Source organism: Amblyomma maculatum, chromosome 8 (genome assembly GCF_055883805.1).
Source record: "Amblyomma maculatum isolate TAMU_Amacu chromosome 8, ASM5588380v1, whole genome shotgun sequence".
NCBI lineage: Eukaryota > Metazoa > Arthropoda > Arachnida > Ixodida > Ixodidae > Amblyomma > Amblyomma maculatum.
In genome coordinates, this window is record NC_139351.1 from 63,193,735 (window position 1) to 63,216,994 (window position 23,260).

Sequence of the window (23,260 nt, forward strand, 5' to 3'; positions counted from 1 at the left end):
GAGCAGAGGGTGCCTGCATTCATCTTCACGGTGTCAGGAGCCCTTGGGACATGGTTTTGTAACAAAATCTCTCTCACTTGCAGAATTGTTGGGAGCGTACGTTTCCTCATTAACCCACGTAAAGGAACATTCCATTTCATAATCATTTCAAGAGTTGGAAAGGGGCTTATGTACTGTCTAGAATCTTTTGCAGGCGTTCCCGAGGAATATGAAGGTAGTCATCTGCTATAAATGGCCTTTTGTCTTCCTACTGAAAGGAGAATTTTTTTATCTGTGTCTATTTTCATTGCTTCGAACACCTTGACATGGCATGGAGGGATGTAACATGCTGTAGATTGGGACAGTGTTTTTACTCCTGTGTCAGTGTCATTAATTTCCTATTTCCTCCATTTCTGCCACCCATCTGGCTTTGGCATTTTTGGAGGTTTTCCGGAAATTTTCCTAGCAGTCGTCTGCCAGCACGCATATGCATAGAGCAATTTTTGCCTGTCATGTTACGCTGCATCAGGCACCAATTATTATAGCAGTGTTGTGAATCTGGTTATCCACTCAAGCAGTTGAGCAGGTCTCGCTTCAAAAATGATTAAGTATCGAATCAAGAGGAACTGTGTAGCCTAGGCTGTTTGATGCAATAAGCTTGACACTCCACCAACTTTACCAGCATGGAAACAGGAAGCAATCACCTGGAGGTGTCCTGCATATGCGTAATTTCTGTGCCTCTGTTTCTTCGTTGCGGTTAGGTTTAAAAATTTGTCACCTATTTTAGTTGTAGGAGTCAATGCACTACACCCTAACACACTTGAAGTGGGCTTGGAATGTTTGGGGCATAGATGTTATGCGTGCTTATCAATTGGCATGCATGCCATGTCATTTGCATGGGTCTTTTATTCATAGTTCATGTTTTTAAAAAAAGTTGGTTACTGCAGCTTTTCTAGTGGAAAATTTGTCACTTTTTAATAGGTGTCTTCTTTTTAAATCGATGCTTTCTAGATGAAACACGTTAGTGAACATTATTGTAGCACTTCATCTGGCCAAGTTTTTCGTTACCATTATGTGTTCAGAGAACTAACTAATTTCATGCATATGCTTTTTCCACAGGGCCATGAAATAAAATATGCAAACTACCGAGGGGTTAGGACTGTAACTGTGAAAAAGGTCAGTGCAACAGGCACCTTATTTCTTTGTTATGCATAACAGTGCACATCGCTTTTTATTTTTGATTGAGAAAATGCATTGCTTGCCCTTCATATTTCATATATTCCAAGTTCTATATTGTCACTGCCTAACCTCACGTCTATGCCTTTTCCATTCTTTTTTTCATCGTTCACTGAAACATTCTTCGCTTAAACCAACTCCTAGAACTTCATCTCGCTTAAACGACAGAGATAATCGCAGCAATCCCATCATTACTGCCTGCACCTTTGCCATGAGTAGTTCATTTTTTCTCAGACACTGTAACACTTTGGAATAACCTACCCGGTACATAACGACATGCTCTGGTCACCAACCATTCTGTGATAAACTTGCTAGCCGCTTTTCGTAGTTTCGCCAACCGGTTTCCCGGCACTGAGCGTTACTTAATTTTGAGCTTTGTTAACCGTATTATGATGTTGAGATGTCAGCTGTACTGTCTCTTGAACTTGATTGCTTGATTCTATTTATTTTGCTTTTGGTTGTTTGTTTATGGTGTTGCTTTATTTCTTTCATTTATTCTGACATTACCATAACTTGTATGCATGCCTCCATTATGTAATGCCTTGGGATCTTTGATGGACAAATAAATTAAATAAAATTAAATGAAACTCGTGCTTATGCTGCTTGACGAAATGCCTGAATAGCATTTTTTTTAATTCTAGCTTCATATGTCGTTAGCATTGCAGCATTTAAGCTTTAAATTGGCATGTTGAAATTAGTTCGAAGCTTAGAGTTAGTCTTTGTTTGATAGATTGGGTGTGCGTGATCGTATCACTTGTGAGTTGTGTGGATTTCATATGCTCAGTGCTGATCGGGTTGCCAGGTTTCATAGTCCATAGACCTTGTTGCTTCAACATAAGGGGTCTGAAGAGCAAGTTTATTTCCTGCCTTTCAAATCTCATTGATTAGGAAAAAACGCACTGGCATGATGACTTTGCTCCTAACGCAGTAGCACATGTTGTTAGTTTCAGATGTCATCATGTTTGGAAGCCCATAAACAAAAAGAAGCTCGGACAGTCTATTGACCTTCTATCATAGCAACTTTACCTGTGGAACAGCTATTTGTGTGTTTCCCACAACAGTGGCGAAGTGGTTAACGCGTTGTACTGGTGAACCCATGCATACGGGATCGAATACCGGCCGCGCCAGCAGCTTTTTGATGGAGGTGAAAAGCAAGGCTCCTGTGTGTTGCGCGATGTCAGTGCATGTTAAAGAACCCCAGGTGGTCGAAATTTCCGGAGTCCTCCACTACGGCTTCTCTATTAGCCTGAATCGCTTTGGAACATTAAATCCCATGAAGGAAGCCAAACCAAACCAGTTAGTTCAGCATGCAGCAGTTTCATTAATCTCATTTCAGAGATTATCACCAGATGGATTGAAGTTAATTAGGCTGGTCTAGCTGTCACAGTGCTACAAATAAATAAAAAAGTTCGGAGCTTATCAACAATGGTTTGTTTTACCTAATCTGTATTTTTGGCTTGCTTGACTTTTCGTGTGCAGCGAGGTGTGGCGATAATTTGTGGACATTTTAAGTGTAAGTGCTCTGCAGATATAGGCCTCCTCCCGTTCACGTAATGACATCATGACTGTATTGCATCAGGGGACGCATGGCCTGGGCATTATGATCCTGGAGGGTCGGCATGCCGAGGCTGGCCTGGGCATCTTCGTCTCGGATATCCAGGAGGGGAGCCCCGCCCACCAGGCTGGTCTGGGAGTGGGCGACATGATCCTCGACGTCAACGGCACTGATGTCTCCGGTGCCGACTACGAGACGGTGGGCACGCCGCTTTTGTATCGCTTGCAATGCAGCTTCAGCCGAGCGGTCTGGTCAGGAAGCACGGTTTGCTTGGTTCGGTTCAAAATTGGCTTAGTATTTTTTCTGAAATACTGAGGGCAGAATCTCTGAAGTAGGATGGTATTACAAGGGCACTGGATCATAGAAGACGAGTGCGGAACAGCTATCACCAGGAACATTAAGTAGCATGCCTTGTTTTTTTTTTTGGACTTTGTGGTATGATTCTTGAGTAAGCCGGTTGAATTTTGTTGTTCATTGGAAAGCAATAAGCTTCTTCAGAATGGAAAGGATGTTAGTGGAAACATGGTCTGCTTTCTTCGCAGTCGTAATTTAGTAAATATCACTGCCTTGTGTTTACATGTAAAGCGCCACAGCGCAAAACCCAAGTACGTATATGGTTATAATTCAGCAAATTTTTCTGTTGTTGAAGCCTAGACGGGGAAGCGGGGGGGGGGGAATAGACGGGGACGTGAGAGAGACGCAGGACGCAGCTGTACTTCCATGCCCCTCTCTGTCATGTCCCTTTCTCTTTTAGCACTTCAGGCTTCACCAAATTGAGCAAACTCTACCAAACAGACCAAGAATCGGCCTTGCTGAGCTTTATATTGTGTTCTTTACTTAAATAATTGCGTTGTTAGCTCACCCCTTCTGTGTATGCTCTGTGAAAGTCATTTCACTCCTTCCTTGGCTGAGCCTGACTCATGCTGGTGCCTTCACTTCGTCAACCTGTGCACATGTAGGTGGCGCAGCTGCTGAAGCAGGCGGAAGGGGTGCTGACGCTAATCGTGGCGCGGCCTATGGGCAACGTGGTGCCGCTGCTCAAGAAGAAGTCCGCTTCCATCGAAACCCAGGAGCCCTCTCGGACTGTTCCCTCCAACCGCAAGAGTGAGTGCTCCGTTGGGGACCTCTTGCGTGCTTCTTTTCCTGACTAGCATGTGAGAGTAGCTGTGAGCATGATTTGTTTCTGGGGCAGTAATTTCACAGAGCAATTTTTCTGCAGCAAATAGGATCATAGTCGTTTGCAACTAAAAACTCCCGCAATCAGCTGCTGACATTACATGCTCCTTGCGTTGGCAATGACTGTGGGTGAGGGCCCAGCAACAAAAAGATATAATTAGCGGTGGTCTTCAAGAGAAGGGATTTTTCTCTTTCTTCCATAACTGATCCTGCTAACTCTGTTTGTACTGTGAGAAATTTCGGGGCTGTCTGTTTAAACAATTTATTCAGCCATCAATTTAAGATTCCTGCTTTATTGAGCCGTATTTCGTAGCAGACTTAACGAGACAGGCATGACACAATCCAACTGAGATTTCTGGCTACTGATCAGTCCACTTTGTCATGTCTTTTGTGGCACTCTGTATTGTTTGATTAGAAAACTTGAATCATTTACAAATAAATATTGGAAGTGTTTTATGCATTAGTATAGCAATATTGGTCATAAAAAGTTAATCAATTTGCAGTACAGTGCCCAAGTCAAGCCCAATTTGCCGTGGAAAAACTAAATCCACTTTACTTTTGGTCACTAATAGTAATATTCTTCAGAACATGTCCTGCGCCTTCAGAGGAGCTCGAATTACTATAGACCCCGCGTAATCCCTCCTCAGAAGCGGTGAAAACAAGAATTACGATTGCATACTTGTTAACAGTCTGGGCAGGGTGGAGTACTCCAGGTTAAAATTTACCAAATGGACATTATCTTTTCATGCATCACTGTCTTGCACCTTCTGAGTCAAGTGTCAATGCTGCAGAATCTGCTTTTGTATAAAAGGTTACGTGTGAGACAAGGGCACCGCCTTTTGCTGCTGTGCTCGCTACTCTTACTACTTGTTGCCAGATTTTCAGGCAAGAGTTTGCTGACTTAAAGAAAAGATAAAGTCAGAAAGAGAAAGTCAGAAAGTTCTTTATAGCACACTGGTAGGGCTGTGTGTTGACAAATGGCCACAGTTGTGCCCTGAAGGTTATTACCGATTACGTGTTGTTGGTCAAATGCATCGAATTGAATTGAGGTCTTAAAGAAAAGAGGTAAAACAATGTTTCAAATCGCCTTTGACGCTGCCCATGAGAACGCATTGCCTGCATTGAAATAATGACATGAAAGGATAGCATTGCCCTGTATCACAAGTATTCGGATATCTCGACATATTTTACCTTTTGCAAAAAAAAAAAAAAAGAGGTTCTACAACTTGTCCTTTTTGATCAAGAAGCTGCACTGTCACACTTAGCAAGAGGCATATGGGAAGTGTTACTCAAATTATGATCGAACAGGGAATGGAGTTCCAAAAGTATGACATTCTTTGAGCCATTTAGTCAGGCGGATGTCTGGAAAGCTGTTGCTTTGAAACAATTTTAATTGCATATTGTTTCCTTTTTTCGACAAAAGCTGGCAGTTATAAGCCAGCTCCATCTGGAACCCACCCCTTTAGAGTGTCATGCCCCCTAGTTCTATTTCATTAACTCCAAAAACGGGAGACCACTGTAGTGAATTCATATTGTTCGTCTTGCCTGTTGCCCTGTCTAGGGTTGGGGACAATACGCTGGCTCCACGACCTGCTTCGGCGAAGCTCAACAGACGATAGCCAGGGTTATCTATAGCACGCCCCTGGACGCAGTAGCACAGCCATACCCTTTGCACACACGGGTCAACCTCTATCCCGACATTCCTACAGCACGTCGGCAATGCAGACGAAATTCTAAATGTAGCCTCGTGGGAGGAGGGGCTAAGTATGAGCAGAAGATGAAACTGCAGTAAACTGCACAGCTGGGGAGGCAGAAGCATAACTTCCCCTAAAATGCTGTGCTGGGGAAAAATCAAATGCCAGTGCCTTCCGCCCTGTCGATGCTGGTAGACACAGTGCCTGCGGTTTAAAAACTTCAAAAACACACGACTCAATTAAGCAGAAGCTTAGCACAGACTCAGCACTTGGTGGTGCCCCTTATTTCGTTTTTAACTATGACATCATGTATGGCCAGGACGTTTACTTAACGTGCGCTAATTGAAAAAGAAAAAAAGTGTCACGTGATCAGCAGCAGTGTTGCGCACCGAAAAATGAAACTCGTGGCTGAGGTGCTAGCAAATGCCTTTTCCACATTCACTTGTCTGTGAAGTGCCAGGATGGCATCAGACTTTGAGTTTAATTTTCAAAGCTCATTCGAATTTAATTGGGATGCTTTGGCATGCTTTCTGTTAAACAACTGCTCTTTGTGCATGCAATCTCATTTGGTAACGTGCATCTTGACCCCTACCTGCTTCCCACAGTTTAGTCAGAATAACGCCACAAGGTGTGGCTGTGTGAGCATAGGCTCATTTTATGCGTCATGTGTAGAAGACTTCAAGCCTGCGTTTAGTTTCGTTACTTGGCATTCATGCTTGGAGCGAAGCTATGCTGCACAGATTCAAGAGACATACAGTTCAGTTTGCCAGTGGAGTTATATTTGTATTGAGGCAGTAATCACTCATTAGCATCAGTCGATAGGAAATCTAGTGTTCACATAAATTCAACTTAATAGTTAAAGGAAGGTTCAACCTGAAAGGAGTTGGTCCCGGGTTTGATCTTCTTGCCAGGACCACTACAATGCTTTTAAAAAATGTGCATATCTCGCTGTTATAGGCACATTCAGGTGTATGGCAGCTGCTATTGAGTTTAATTACAGTTATATTATATGTACATACACATTCAAGCATGACCTGATTGTGTGTATGGTTTTTTTTAACATCTCCAGCCTGTGCAATGTTTGCCTCTGCTCCGGGCATGATAGCATGTGGTGGCCGGCCCTCTGTGAAGAGGCGCTTAGAGACAAGCGTAGAAAAATACGTATTTCTTGCATGTCACGTGTATTTGCTAGCTGCCGTGCTTGCTCAGTGAGCAAGCCAGTAGCGGATAAGCGGAGGGAGGCAGCTTCTGCAACACAACCCAAACTCTCTCTCTCTTGCGTGCGGGCGCCTTCTTTCTCTCTTTGTCTTGTCTTTTCTGCCCTTCTCCTGTGCTGCCTGCCACCTCGTTTCTGGGAAACCGTGCGTGCCCGCATGCTGCGTGGCCTACGCTTCATGAATGCCCTTCTTCTCGTTGCCTGCTGCGTGCGTGCATGCTGCTTATCTGCTTGCTGCTGCTGCCCTCTGCGGAAAACATGCTTGTAAGTATTGTGCAGAAAGCAGCTGCGCTTCTGCCAGGCCAGTTGTGTTGCCTGCAGGTGGCAGATTTGCGCGTTGAAGTTGAGATTTGTTCTACAGTAGACTGCCATTCAGGTGAACTCGGTTAATAAAAAATTTGAGGGCACTTTGGCGGCTAAAGTGATGAAAGGCGAAAGCCTGAGTGCTGCATTCTGCTTTGTGACTGTTGCGCATGTAGCTCTTTCATATTCTGCGAGTGGATTTATTCAGTGAATTCTGCTTGGCAGCGATGAAATCGCGCTCCTTGCATCTTCGCAGTTAGTCTACATTTACTGTTGTGTGGTTGATTTTACCAGGTGTGCGGCATTAATTGGTAATTAATTAATTAATCATGCAACTAGCACTAATTAGTAAGTGTTAAATAATTAGTCATAATTAGTAATTAGAAATTAGTGAATAAGTATTAGTAAATAATACTCGTCAGTTAGTAATTAACTAGTCATTAATTAGTAATTGATCATTGATTGGCATATGGCCATATAAGGCACGCATTCGCACTTACTCTGGTGGTGTTCTGTGATTGGTCAAGACCTCCATGGCGTCATCCTGTCTCAACCAATCAGAGCCGCCGCAAAGGCGTGACACTTTTGCTCACGACAACGATGAGTCAATAAAGGCTTTCGCCTTAAAATGAGGTGAGAAGAAAAATGTGAGACCGTTTGGTTGATTTCTTACAAGATTCAATGGGAAACTTCCAATTCGCGTCATTGAGCTGACTGCGACTTAGGTGCATGTTAGCACATTTGGCCTTGTTTAGCTTTTTTTCTGTCGGTTTAGATTTGTTTATCTTTTGCGTCTGCAGTTCACCTTGTGAACATGTATTTTGCTACTCACTCAATTAGTGATCTCATGTGGCCTCGCGACATCACACAACCTGCTGACCAATCAGTGTTGGAGACATCTCAACTGTCAACTACCACCTGCGCTAGAGGCTTCATCAGGACATGCATAATCACTTTTTCACCACTGCTCACTATTGACAAGGCGAACTTGTGCAGCGATCATGAACCACGGCACTGCGCAGAACTGCACCCATGAGGCGTCTGAGCAGTATTATGTCAAAGCAGATGTGTCTTGAAGCTTTGTGCAAAGGTGGGAGGAAGCCATCTTCTTGGGCTGCACTTTCTGGTGCAGAAGCGTTTTATATGTGCTCTCTTGTAAATGCTGAATGAAGCACGTACGGCATTCGTTGCCCGTATCGTACAGAAGGGCACGTGGTGTGCTTGCCTGTGACGATATTAGCTGTGCTGCATAGCAGAACGAGTGAGATAGGAGAGAGACTCACTCACAGCTGCTTTACTGGACACCTCCAAAGCCTCCGAGCAGGGTGGAAAGCAAAATTGAAAAGAAAAAGAAATGCACGCACACAAGCAGCTGCTGCTGTGGGATACAGTGAGAAAAATAGAGATAAAAGGCTAAAGCTAGACCATTGCAACTAGAACAGTGTGAACCAGTTTTGCATTTTTTCTTTAGCTGACTTTTTACATTTCATTTCATTTCGTTTATTTCACATACTGAAAGCACATGAGGGGGCAAGAGAAAAAGCTCGCGCCCCCATGTAGTGAAGTACATGAAGTGATAACAGCTCAAGCAACAGCTATGCTGTCTTTGAAAGGTTGTTTCATTCGTTGTTTTGAGAAAAAAAGAAGATAACAACATGCTCACAAATCATTTTATATACAGTTTTGTTGACACAAACTTCTGATAAGGCAGAACAGTTTTCCTTGTTATTCCGAGTTCATCTTAAAGGGAGTCTGCTGTGGTCAGATGTAATCCGAAAAAGTAGTGGCAGATGCCCCTGAGAAGAGGCCTGTCAGCAAATGACGTCACCCAATTGCCGTAACGCCATGGCTGGTTTGACAAATCTGCGTTTAAGTCTCTTGCACTTTCCAGCCTTCTCTGATGCTGTACTGTAGCTGGTGCAAGGGTATTAACTGTGGCGTCGTGACAATCAGACTGCACAATTGGATGGAGAACCTATTCTGAAGGGCATCTGACAGTAGCACTGAAGATGTGACATGCAAACTTTCAAGACAAAGCACCAAATTCTTTCATTGGGTTGTGCTGTACAGTTCGTACGACAGATCTGTAGCTGTACGTGCTTCTCTGCTCTGATTATGTGTTTCAGATTATGCAGCTTTGCCACATTTTCTTTCTATCTGTACCAAAGATAAGAAAACATAGTTTGACCTAGTGAAAACGCGCTGGTGTCCACTGCCCGTTTGCATATACCACTACTGCCAGTTACCATTAAGCGATGCGTGAAAAAGTTTAGAAGGAAATTGCGTGCTCCACTTACTTTTGTCCACACCTGTACAAGTGACGCCGCAGTCACAGCGAAGAAAAAAGCTCCATCATGCCTGCATGCATTCTTTAGGCCTAGCTTATTCTACCGCATTAATAAAGCATTACGGAGAAAAAGTTGTTGCAACGAGACGAAACTTGGCATTGCAGTGTCGTGCAGCACTCTTCTGATATGTAGACTGTTTGCATGGCACCAGCAGCATCCAGCCAGCATCTTGCGTTGTTGCTTGAGCGTGGAGAGCACTGGGCTTTGCCCGACTCATTTCTTACTAATTACAGTTGAGATAGTGAGTGATTTGTTGAGCCTTTATGTGTTAGCTTTTTTGCTTGACACCATCGTCATCAGCAACACGCAAAATGCTACCTGCAAGACCGACCATTTAAATGCTGAGTAACCAGGTGGGAGCATCCTCCCCAAAATGTTTCCTTGTATTGAATTGGAGGAGACTGTGTGTGTGTGTGTGTGTGTGTGTGTGTGTGTGTGTGTGTGTGTGTGTGTGTGTGTGTGTGTGTGTGTGTGTGTGTGTGTGTGTGTGCGTGTGTGCGTGTGTGCGTGTGTGCGTGCGTACGTGCGTGCGTGCGTGTGTGCACGCGCGCGTGAATTCAGCCTAAACAACACATGTTAAAGCGCACGCTTACTGAGCTCATACCTTTATTGAGGCATGCATGAATGCATTCGCAGTGTAGTAAAAGGTCTTTGCGAAACTGGTTGCCTTCAAGCGTTATGTGCTGCGGGAAATTATAGCCTGTCACTTGCTTCTGTGATTTTGATCCAGTTGTTGCCGTGCACTTCACCTGTTGTCTTGTGCCCATAAAAGTAGAAGACTGCACTAGGGCTTGTGGGCTCATCGTCACTTCAGTTACATTGAAGCACAGTAGGCGCAGACTTCATGACCTTCACTTCAAGTCTATATGCCTATGTAATAATAATAATGATAATTGGTTCACAGGAAAGGAAAAATGCAGGATCTGTCACACTTGTTCTGTGGACACCTGAACTGCGCTGTAAGGGAAGGGAAGAAAGTGGAAGTGAAAGCGGAAAGAAAGAAGGGGGGGCTAGTGGAGGGCCCCGGAGTAATTTTAACCACCTGGGGATCTTTAAAATCTAACCTAAGCTAACCTAACCTAGCCTAACCTAACCTAAGCGACATCGCACAGCAAGCGAAAAGTTCTTGTGCCACAGGACTGTGCAAAGGTTCAGCAGCTTGCAACTTATACGCAGTGTGCACGAGCATGTATGTGCATGTGTGTTTGTATGTGCGCCTCCCCATTCGTTGCATGCTCTGACAGTGCATTTTGTGAATCTGGCTAGCAGCAACAGCAGCGCTGATCCAGGTGGTGGTAGAGTAGTACATCTCTTTGCATGACTGCCTTTTAGTGTGAAGCACTTTGCCAGAGCCATGGACTTATGATGTGACAAGGCTTTCTCTGTTACTGGCTGCACTTTGATTGTAGGGGATAAGCCAGGAATATTTGAGTAACAAAGGAGCGTTGTGCTATAGTATCATCAGAGTACCATTCTTCAGCCTTCACAATAAACTGGAAGCTCCAGGTAGAACCAAGTTTTAAATCTTTACATACTGCTACTTCGGGTGGTAGCCGCACGTGTCCGTTGCATTTAGCAAGGCCTAAATATTTGTTTCATGGAAGTTTTCATCTCAGTACATTGCTCATTTTGAGGAGTTCTTGTTCAGAATGTCTGCCATCTTATCTAAGGGCTTCCTCATTGAGCATTTCAAATTGGTTTACAGAAAAGGAAAAGCGCTGTATCTGTCACAGTTCTCCGCGTACACTTTAACCGTGCCATAAGGAAATTGCTTTCGAGTGGTTACTTCACTTGCTTTGTTCTGAACCACGTTTCTTCAGTAGACCGCCCAGGCATAAACCACATATTTCTCATCGAGTGAAAAAGGGATTTGGCCACCTGCCACAATTTTGGCGAGCACTTCCACCTTCAGAAACAAAATGCTCACAGATTGTTGTGGGTTGTTAGAGAGGGACAGTAACTAAGGGATCAGTTTGTGCAAGAGATGATGTGGCAGAATAGCAAGGACAGCTTGTCTCCAGTGAGAGCCATGCCCGCAATTTCCACTTAGTGTCACATCACACATGGTACGTGCAGAACACAGCACGTGGATTGGTCTGTTTCTTGGTAGAGGAAATGCTGACCATTGAAGGAGGATACAGAAATTAATGGGCATAATACCAGCACTTAACTCTGTTCGTACAAGTCTGAGCAAAAATTGAAAGTCATTACATGTTCAGTCGAGACTGTGTCAGTGACTCCCTCGCACATGCATGTAACGTAGCTCCCAAGTCTCAAAAAACATCGCACAAGTGCATTTAAGATGCCACAATAGGCTGTATTCACTTCATCTCTACATCTTCATGCTCTGTCACATAAATGGCAACGAAGGTTGTAACTGTGCGAACAGTTGTTGTCATTCCTTCGCAAAAGGAACTGCAGGCCAAGTACTATACACCCTTTGCCAAATATGTACTGCCTACCGAGATTTGTCTCTGAGCAATACAAAGAGGAGAGGGGGGGGGGGGTTATTTTTCGCTGCCAGTGTTGCACGTTTTTTGAATGCGAAGGGAAGCCTTGTCTTTACCCTTTCCAAGCTTAAGACTTCCACGAGTGCTACAACGATAGCTTACACACAGCAGTGACTTTTTCTACTTTAGTGCTTTTGTGTGCTTTTTGACAAACAATACAGTAAAACCTATTTACAAGAGACACTCAAGGGACATAAAAAAGATGTCTCTTGTACCGAAAAATTCTTACCAACTTGTGTGTGTGGCAGTTTAGATTTCCTTATCGAAATGTTTCATATCAGTGTCCTGTTTCGTTGCAATATGTCAGGAAGCGAAGTCAAAATCTCCCCATTGTTTCAGCCACTGTCATCATATTCCTGTGTGACTGAAAGAGCAGGGACATTTTGACTTCCCATTCAAGAGGAGGCGCTCCTTCTTGGTTCCTGACATAGTATTGCAGCAAAACAGGACACTGGTATGAAACAGAATTTGGATAAGGAGACCTAAACTGCCACACATACGAGTTCGTACGAGTCAGCTGCGTTGCATGAGCGCACCTAGGTTAATTGCATCTCTTCTAAATAGTGAAAAAGTTTCTTTAGGGACCTGCAAAAGTTGCCCTTAGTAGCAGAGTGTCTCTTGTAACCATGTCTTTTGTAACGAGATTGTACTGTATTACATGCTGTTCTAGACCACTTTTCCAGCACATCATTAGTGCTTATGGTGCCATATTTTTTTTTTCCCTGTCCGGCTCCTTTGTTTTCACCGCTCACAATAACTTGTGCATCCACGGTAGGCACGGTGGGTTCCCTGGCACTATCGCACTGCTCGTCGAAATGCCGGCCCTCCCCGTCATCTCCTGACGGCCGCCTGCCTTCGCCACTGCTGTCCCCAATGCGGGCCGAATCGACGGGCGAACGCACACCAGACCAGGCACCCCAGAAACCGGACAGCGGTGCCACCTCGCCGGCGTCGGACGTCATCCGGCCCGGCCGCCCAACAGCGATTGAGATCACCAAGGAGAAGCTTGGGCTTGGACTCAGCATCGTTGGTGGCTCGGACACACCCCTGGTAAGGATAGGAGTGCCTATTCCTTTGTCCGGATGGTGACAGCACCCGATTCATTTTTTAATGTATCTACAGAAGGAAGCAGTTCTTTTGAACTCCTGCAATTTGTTTGAAATGGTGCCTTGATCCATTCAGCATGAACTGTGTTATAAGGGCTCTCTGTAATTCTATCTGCAACTCTAATAACAAGGCATATGAGGCATGTTAATCTAGACTAGTGCAGCCTTTTCCTAGCTGCTTCATTTTCATGAGCGAGTTTGCTCTAGCTCTCATAGAAAGTCCTGTAATACCACGAACCTAATTGTTCCAATCAAGGCGACATTACTGCATGATGCTAGTGAATCTCACTATTTTCATATACTGTTGCATTTTTTATACCATGTCAGCCATGTTCTATTGTAGTGCTCCGATACATATTATGACCTGGATGCCTTCCTGTTTCATACTGTTGTGCAGTATGTTATGTTTGTTATAGTTTGGGGCAGAAAGCGTGAAAAATTAGTGGTTTTGTGGGAGCGACTAAGTACAAAAGAAATGTACAGTAGTCCCAGAATAAAAAAGAGTACAGCGCCACAGCCCAACACACTGTGTCCGTTGACATTACTTTATTTCTTATGCAGCTACAAGAAGGCCAGATTATTTAGTCGGCCCAGTACAGTCTGGACATGATGAATAAACAGCACTACAGACTAGGACGAAGATCAAGAAGCTTGATCTTCTTGATCTTCGTTCTAGTCTGCAGCGCTGTTTATTCATCATGTCACCATACCAACTCGCCCAGATGTTTCTTCTATTACAGTCTGGAACTGTTCGTGTTGTTTATCCCATGCCACACGTGCAGTGCTTTCTGTGTTGCTGAACTTTGCACATGCCCTAGCAACACTTCCTCAGCTTGGAGATAGTCACTGGCAGTCCAATTTGGGATTTGGCCCACTCACTGATTCACTCAGCAGTCACTTGTCAAGTTGGCATGCCACTTTATGGCCTGCTTCACCGTAGTCTTATTTTGCTTTCTAGGCGAGTCCCCCAAGGTGGAATAGATTTGTGATAAGAAAATAATTACTCATTAGCATCTACCCGAGTTATGCCATGCAGCCAGCCATGTAGAAGAGTTGCTTGCTTTGCGTTGTATAAGAGCCACAGGAGCATGTGGTTCGTCAGTGATCAAAAATTCGATTTTAAAGACCGCACAAATTTAAGCCAAATTGGCTTTTATTAAATTTCAGCCAGGGCGAGCGCAGCAGTTTTAGTAGACTTGACATACACATCGCTTACTTTGAAACAACCTGTTTTGTGCTGTGCTGTGGTGGCTGCGTCTTATATGCTACCTCCCCTACTATTGCGTTGCAATGCTAAGAGGCCTCTTCTTCAAGATGCCTTGAAACATCTTGTATATCAGATCTGGGTAAATTGATTCTGGGTGTTTTGCAAACTGCTTGTGGCTTCTATGTTTTTTTCCCTGTGGCCACTACGGTGGCATACATCATGTTGCTCTCTTGTGAGTGCTGAGAGTAAACATGAAATCAACTCAGCCGCATACCTTTTCCATGGAACAGGGTGCGGTCATCATTCATGAAGTGTACCCCGATGGTGCTGCCGCAATGGATGGTCGCCTACGACCAGGTGATCAGATACTTGAGGTGAGACTCTGCGTCGTACACTCCAGGGGGAAATATGCGGGAAATCTTCAAGTGAATTGTCCAGAGATCAATACTGCTGTATCCTGTCAAATATGGATCTGCTCCTGTTGCATGTCAACCCTTTCAGCGAGCCTCACAAGTGGATAAACCAGGACTTTATTTATTATTTATTTATTTATTTTACCGTCAGGGCATGCATACTTTTAGATATTTCAGATGGGAGGGGCAAACATTTACAACAGAACGAAATCAGACAACGAACAGAGAGGTCATGTAAAAACAATGAACAGAAAGATTATATAAATCTTAAACTCAAAGAAAAGGGAGGTAGACTGTACAGTAATATGTTAGTTATCACATTCTTGAAATGTTTTGTGTCTTTTATGGTTCTGTGTCTTTTGTGGATGCTCAAGTTGACTGTAGATTTTTCTAGCCGTTACTTGTCAGAATAAAAAATGAGTGCAATCGTGTTGATGTTTAACAGTATGGTATGCTGACTTCATGCATGTGATCGGGACGAGAGGAAATAAACCGAGCTGGCTGGATCCGAATATAGAGCAAAGAGCGGGGTTATGATAATAAATTTAATGAAATAAGTGAACAAACAAGATATCTTTCTGCGCTTTGATACTGGCCATAAGCTTGAAGCTGTTTCCATTTGTTTTACACTGGCGATTCTGTGGTAGTTGTTGAGAATCAAACGAACTGAACGAATTTTTGCAGCTTCAAGTTTATCGATTAGTTTGGTGTCGTATGGATCCCAAACTGATGATGCCCATTCCAACTGCGAATTGACATAGGTTGCAAATAAAACTAGCTTTAAGGATGATGATGGTGCAAAGGAAAAGTTTCTCCTTAGATATTCTAATGTTTCTGTTAGCTTTGAGAATTAAGTTTTCAATGTGTTTTTTCCACAACAGGTTTTTCTAATATAGTAATACCGAGGTAACAGTATGAAGTGGCAAATTCTAAAGCATTGTTGTTGAGATAATAGTAGTTAGGACACTCTGTGTTAGTACGATAAATTGCCATATTGTTGCATTTATTTATATTTAGTTGCATGTCTGGGTCCGCCCATATGTTTAAGAAACAAAAAATAAACATTTCAGGTGAGAAATATATAATTTGGCCTCCACTGTATTGAATTTCACACTGAAGGTTGTATTATTATCAGCACCTGTCCACAGTAAGACGGGCTCATGCCACCGACTCTCTAACCTGTAGTGACAACAGATTAACTACACTTAATGTCAGGATTTGATGCAATGGTAAAAGTTACCATATATACTGTCACCTAAAAGTCTTCTTCAAATTATGTTTACCGCAGCCCTCACTGAGTGAATAAAAAAAATACTCCAAACGTGATTCGTTGCATACCTGCCGACGCTCCACATGATATCACTGCAATGCACAGCGGAAAGTAAACAAAAACAAACACGTATCTATGCCTTCACAAGGTGAGCTGTTAGAGGCAGGTGCAGATAAAGGGCTGATAAAATGGCACTGTGTCCCGCCATACATACTAACGTGCAGCTGGCTCACTGGCGGCAAATTGAGCTACCATTAATTTTTTAGTGTTGGATTCCAGCGTGACCTGCACTGCAGAGGTCACCAGAAGAGCCAGTCCTGCCGTTAACGGGCACCAGCTTGAAGTACAGGGTCGTCAACTTCTAGCTACAACACGGTCACTGCTTTTAAAGCGCCATCGCATCCGACTCCAAGAAAGAAAGCCAAGTGACAGCCCATACAAAGCACCACCTCTGAGTCCCTCTGCACATGTATCGCTTTGCTTTTGTTATGCTTCTGCGTTCAACGCACTGTTGCTTTGAAGTCCATGACCATGTTGTAGCTAGAAGGAGATGACCCTGTACATAATAACTGGCTCAGCCAAAACTATGCCAAGCCCCGAAAATGGGTCGACCCCCAAATTTCAGATGCCCGGTTTTAGAGAAAGAGCATCACCTTACATGTGGCAGTATAAGGTAGTCTCTGAGATTATACTTGGTGGCAGCTGCAGGTGAACCTTTTTTGATCGTTGTCATAGGTGAACTATGACCTATGACCTATGACCTATATTGACTTCCTATCTACAGGTGAAATGTCTTCATAAACGTATCCTTGCATTTCAATACATGTGCCAGCAGCAGGGAGCTCTAGTGCCAGTATTGAAGGAGAATCTTGCTAGTGCTCACCGTGGCAGAAAAAGCTTGTGGCAGATCCCAAGGTGAAGTCTTAATGAGTAGTTACTTTTTTGACGCTTTGGCGTCGGCTCATATGCCTTTGAGACTACATAATGTCTCCACATACAGTTATTGTGTATATACAGGGCGTTCTGTATTTGCCTGTCCGGGTAGTAAAAAATTCTCTTGTGGAAACTACTGAATGAAGCAATGCAAGGAAGCAAGGAAGAATGAAGCAAGGCTCCAAACAATAACCACAGAGTAGCTTGTAATGGTCTATGTCTTTTATAAATAATTTAGCATTAGAACTTGGCTGAATTTTTTCTAAATCGATTAAAAACAGCAGTCTGCCTTGACAGAACTTTTCGTCAAAACAAGCAGAGCAGGTTAGACAGGCTGTGCCATCTGGAGGACAACGCGGCCTGCCCTCACTCTGTTCAGGACAGTGGTTGCCTTGTAGCTCGCCAGATGGCGCGGCCTGTTAAGTCGGTTTTGTTTTGAAGAAGAGTTGTACCACAGCTGAATCCAGTTTTTTGACGATTCTGAAGAATTTAGGCAAGTTCTAATGTTAAATTACTTATCAAAAAGCGTGCACCGTAAAGAGCTACCTTGTGGTTGGCCTTTGGGCCTACATAGTCCAATAGTTCGCACGTGATAATTTTTTACAACCCGGACAGATAAATACAGAGTGCCCTGTGTATAGAGAAAGAGCACAGCCAGAGTTGGCTCATGGCTGGCAGTGATTGATGATCCTAGAAAGTAGAAACCTTTGGTCTTATGACAGTGAACGAACAGAGCAGCAATGGTGAGACGCATTCATGCAGGTGAATGGCGAGGACTTGCGGGAGGCATGCCACGAAGCGGCCATCGGGGCACTGCGGCAGACCTCGTCGGTGGTCCGCATGCTGGTACTACGCGAGGAAGAGACACAGCAGGACATCCTAAGCGTGGAGCTGCACAAGAAGGCTGGACGTGGTCTTGGCCTGAGCATTGTCGGCAGACGCAACGCTCCGGGTGTCTTCATCTCCGAGGTGCATCGTCTCTCTATCTCTCTCTCTCTCTCTCTCCCACTGCTCCTAACCTTCATCCTCTTGAGTGTGGGGTTCTTTAGCATGCACTGACCCCAGGTAACACAAAACATTTCCGCAATATTGGTACAGTGTTGGCATTGTCCTGCCCAACAAAAAACTGGTGCATTGCTGACATAATACCAATATTGGGCAGAAGGTTTGTGCCGTTTGGGACATCACATAGTACATAATTACCTTGGTTTTCGCCTTTATCGAAATGTGGCCACCATGACCAGGATGTGTGAAAAGGACAAAGACATTAAGGTGTACACAGACACAACATAGGGGGAAGCATGTCCTTCACAGAGTCAGGAAGCTTGTAGCACTTTCATCATGTATGGCCATGTTGTTACATGTGAGATACATTGTACAATCTGTAAATCTCTGGCGAACTATTGTTGTTTCATTTTCATCCTTTTTTTTGTATATGAAACTGAGCCTCACTGGTTCCGCTGCAAAACAGTTAGAAAAGTCACAGGGGAGAAGCAGCCGGCTTGTTCTCTGGTTCAGCTTCAGTCTGAAGGCGAAAATTGTTCATTCTGTTTTGGGATTACTGAAGCCAAAACTTTGCTAACCAAGTGGCTTTTGGTTGCACACTGTGATGGCTGATGCAGAAGCCAGGGAGCTACTGTAAGTTTCATTTTTTCCTGTTAGTTCACTGTGCTGAGACTAGAGGACAGTAATGGTGGGCATACTTAGCGTCATCTACATGCTTTAAATGATTTCTGTCTGTACAGTCTTGATTGGGAGTTTCAGTTTGGGCTGTGAAGTATAGAAAGTTTAAAGTTACACAATTCCTCAATTCCCATCTACCATGGACATCGTACACGCTCATTGTTGCGTGATGAGAGGAGAGATCACTCAGCCAGAGACACTGCACATGCTGTGTGCCGCATCTTCTGGGGTCACCCAGCTGAGGAAACTCCCATCAACTGAAGACGAAAACGTTGCACAAACAACGCATAACACGTTCTGGCATTGTTCAACCTGGAACGCTGGTGATATTCTGAGCCGCATGCTTTGGGGGCTGCTGAGACAGACATTGCATGCATTGCAGCAGTGGAATAACTGGAGGGGTGCGTGCCGTGCAGGTTGTGCGTGGTGGGGTGGCCCAGCTGGACGGCCGTCTCTGCCAGGGGGACCAGATCCTGGAGGTGAACGGTCACAGCCTGGTGGGCGCCAGCCAGGAGGAGGCGGCTGCCCTGCTCAAGACCACTATGGGCCGCATCTGCCTGCGGGTGGGGCGGCTGCGCCGTGCACCCTCCCAGCGAGCCACCCAGGTGCCCGTCTCGCGCTCAGACTCGTAAGTGGCGCTCTTTTACTCCAATCTATCTGTCGATCGGCCAATCCACAGATCAATTAATCGGTAGTCAATCAATGAAAACCTTTTTCTGCATTTAAGTCAGCTAACCAACCTGCTTACCAGCTAATTAGTCAATTAACCAAAGCGGTAAAGGCCCTGTTCAACATAAAATCAAGCTTCGTCATTGTCGACCTTGTGAACAAGAAGTGGCGGCCGTTGCTGTGGCAGGCGTTAGCTGCTCGGTGACATGACCGCGCACTGGCTGCTCTGTGGGCTGTCCAACGTCACAACACCACGTGACAAGCGCTGTCAACTCGGGCTTTGCATTTGAGATGGATGGGTGACATCCTAACCAGCCTTCCAGGGCACTTGGAACCTGAGTTAGATAAGCTGCCCCATTGGTTAAAGCGAGTATTTATACTCTTGTAGCGTGGTCTTTCACATAATGGGGAGTTCAAGGACTGTATATGCTTATGTGTCGGATAATAGAGGGAAAAAAAAATACAGTACAACCTCGTTAATTCGAAGTCATCGGGACCGCGAGAAATCTTCGAATTAAGCGGGTTTTCGAATTAACCGAACACACCAAGAAATAAGACTTAGGCAAAAAAATTCGTTGCAGGAACGTGTTACCTTTATTCGGCATATTTTGAATTACTACTGAAAGTAATCAGAGATGCTGGTTTGCCGCGTCCGGTAGTTTGCGGCTCCTAAGGTCATGCTCTCAAGTTGGTCAAATAGACGAAACATCTCTGAACTTCCACCGCGGCACTCAACAAAACTGCGGATAACGTTCAGCGATCCGATAACTTCACCAAGAGCAGGTGCTCGGGGAGGCTCGTCGGTGTCGTCGTCGCTATCGTCGCTGTCATCGCGCATGTTCGTACCAGCGTTCTTTAAAACAGCAAAACCATCCATTGCTGCACTTAAATTCCTCGTGCCCAAGTTGTAGAGCTAGGTCGTTGGCCTTCTCCCGCAGTAGCGTTCCATTGACGGGAAGGTGGGCAGCATTTGCTTTCTGCAGCCAGCGAAGCAGAGCAGCTTCCACATCTTGATACGTGGGAGCCTGCAATCGTGACCGCTTCGAAGAATAGGTCTTGCCGTAAGCTTCTAGTATTTTTGACTTGTTGCTCAATATTGTGGACAACGTCGAGAGGGGCACGCCATGCCTTTTGGCCAACTCGGTCTTCGAACAAGCGCTCTTGCCTGCTTTCTGAATCAAGCAGCGTTAAAGTCTTGTACTTTGGCATTTCTGCACTGCTACGGTCACAAAGCTAGCACTTCTGCACAGTCCCGCCCAAAAAACCGGCACAGTAGCCGACCCCTAACCACAGCGCACAACACAAAGAAATGGCGCAGGCGAGACCGGCGCAGCGGTGGTGGTGGCGTACTTGCAGCGTCGGAGGCACGGGGGAAGAGTAGGCGAAGCACACCAAGGGATGGAGTGGGGGCGAGGTCACATGATAAAAACCGGTATGCCCGCCGTGTTGCAGTGAAGCACGTCTTCTCCTCCGCAGGCGCGTGTTTCGGCGGTGCGCGAGGCGCACTGTGGACCGATTTTTGTGCAGAGAGTGCTCCGGCTGGGATGCTTCGCCTATAAATCATCACCATTACTATGTGGCTTTGCCTCGCGGCTCCGTAGGGCGGTCGTTTCGCCGGGTTTGCGGCGAAACATGGATCAGGCATTGCCGCATAGCAGTCCAAATTTTCGAATTAACCGGGCTGGCGCAGGCCGCCTGTTCGAATTATCCGGCCAAATTTACATCGGAAAATACAGGACCGCAGAAAACCTTCGAATTATCCGGGATTTCGAATTAACCGAGTTCGAATTATCGAGGTTGTACTGTATATGATTAGTGATGTGAATGAGAATCCATGAGAAAAGCCGGTAAATGGGGAGCCATAAACACAGCCACATCGTGCACTTAAAGGCAGAGCTTAAGTGTACTGATTTTGCTGCTTGGTTGGCTTCCAGTCTTGTACTTCAGCAAGATTCTAAAAGTGTCCCCATAGTCGAAATAGGTTTTCACTACTTCAATCTCTGTTTCTCCTTTCCTCTGCACAACGCTATGGGCTCCTCTGCTCATGCTCTCACCAATAAAATTTTTCTCTCTTCTATTTATTTCTTCTGAGTACAGCAGGACTTCTCTGTTGCATTTTCAGGTGCTGCACTTTCTTTGCAGCTGTGTTACCAGCAAGTCCCGGCATACAGTACAGTGCCATCCACTTATAAGGATATTGAGCAAACTGGAAAATTTGATTATTATAATTGGTTATCGTTATATCTAGACTGGCAAAAGAAAAAAAAACAAGCAAAAATCACGCACCAAAATATTTTTTTCATGTATGTAGGCTTGCCTACTTACCAGCAATGAGTAAATCGGGTTGAACAACGCTAATCACTGTAAAGAGCACTAAACAATTTATTACAGGATGCATCAATAGCCACAAAATAACTTAGGCGTACTTAAAAGTCGGAAATTCGCACTCGCTTGACAACCGCTGTGAGCATCGCTTCCAATAGCGCATACGGGGGTGGCAGTACTTTTTGCGTGCACGAAACCGATTAGCGACTGGATGAACTGCAGGGCATCCCCAGCCTTGATGATCGTTAAAATCGTAAAGTATAAATTCCCGTATTTATTCGCGAGGCTTCCAACTTTGATACCCTGCTGTTTCATCTTGAGAACTATCTGTCATCGTCATGGTCGGTGCCATCTTCTATGAACGCACGATCGGCAATGGTGCCATCTTCTATGAATGCACGATCGGCAATGACAATACTGCCGCACCTGTTGCGCGGTGACAGCAAGCGATAGCAATGATAATAGCACTCCGCGTGCAATGACCCTCACAGATTTCTTCACTCTAGTTCGTTTTCGCCACATATGTCTGGTTTTCGCGTTATTCTCTTCTTAGTATTTTATTTTTTTATCAAACATTTAGACATCCTCGTATTTAACATCTAGTGGGTGATGATGAAGCTATCGGTGTGTCCGATATACCGCCAATAATCGTTCGTTATATCTGGTTTACTTTTACGTAGGGGCAATGGGAAAGCTGATAAATCCCAAGAATCTGATCGTTATAAGGGATATATCGTCATATGTGAACTGCACTGTAGAAACCCAGCTGTTACTTCGTAATTTAGGGGACATTCCCACATGATACGTCAGGAATGGGCACCTAAAGCCAGCCCGAGTGACAAGTGCCGATGGCCATATTCACTTTTAAGGTGCTTGGCTTGGGGTGGCCTTGACTGACTTAAGATTCGCTAGCATGATGCAGTGAGGGCATTGTGTGTTGCATTACAGCAAGGGCATCGGGGCAGGCTTTACCATCATCATCAGCTGCGGTGGTTGAACCTCTCTTATGCCCCTTTGCTTATCTTAGCTTATCTTTGTGCTGCTGATTTTGTTGACATGAGCTTTGCTTCACTTTGTGCTTCGTTGTATTTCTTCGCTTTGCTGTTCGCATGAACAAGATTGCGTTCACGCTAACCCCAAATCGAAGTGATATGAGGAAACATGTTTGTGTTGTGACATCAGACATTCTCAGAAATTATGTTCTCTCAAGTGATGACCGCAACAGGTGCATGGCACTGCAAGTTCTGGAGGGGCACGTTGTGCTTGCCAGGCTCAAGAAAATGCAGCAGATATTGTACCACAGTTTCTCCAAGTGTTAGCTCAGCCATAAACATGTGTTCAGTTTTCCTCTGATATCAGTTTTCAATTTGCCGTATTTCCTGGCTCTTACATTTCCTGGCTCTTGCATTTTTTTTTCTTCAATTTTATGAAAACATATCAGTGGGGTTCTATCGTACTCATTTTAGTGGTAGTGGAGCAAATGGAAAGCACTTCGTTACAAAAGAAAAAAAAAATGTCAGCCATCTGGGCATAGCAGCTTAGTGAAGTGGTAAAGGAGAGAATCTCACTTCACTTACCTTTTGGAAACTCCTGAACTCTGCACAGGGGTTTAACAAGTGATCCAAAAAATGTCTTGA

General features: G+C 44.6%; 1 protein-coding gene across 2 annotated transcripts in view; it reads left to right on the forward strand.

Moving 5' to 3' along the window:
* Positions 1-23,260, forward strand: part of LOC146181288 (multiple PDZ domain protein-like) — a 233,072-nt gene that overhangs the window by 203,297 nt on the left and 6,515 nt on the right. For both annotated transcript variants that reach the window (XM_084576335.1, XM_084576336.1), the window contains 7 exons: positions 1,099-1,155; positions 2,795-2,968; positions 3,730-3,874; positions 12,793-13,067; positions 14,621-14,704; positions 17,709-17,915; positions 19,046-19,257. In XM_084576335.1, coding sequence (XP_084432461.1) covers positions 1,099-1,155; positions 2,795-2,968; positions 3,730-3,874; positions 12,793-13,067; positions 14,621-14,704; positions 17,709-17,915; positions 19,046-19,257 — 1,154 coding nt within the window. The remainder of the gene's footprint in view (positions 1-1,098; positions 1,156-2,794; positions 2,969-3,729; positions 3,875-12,792; positions 13,068-14,620; positions 14,705-17,708; positions 17,916-19,045; positions 19,258-23,260) is intronic.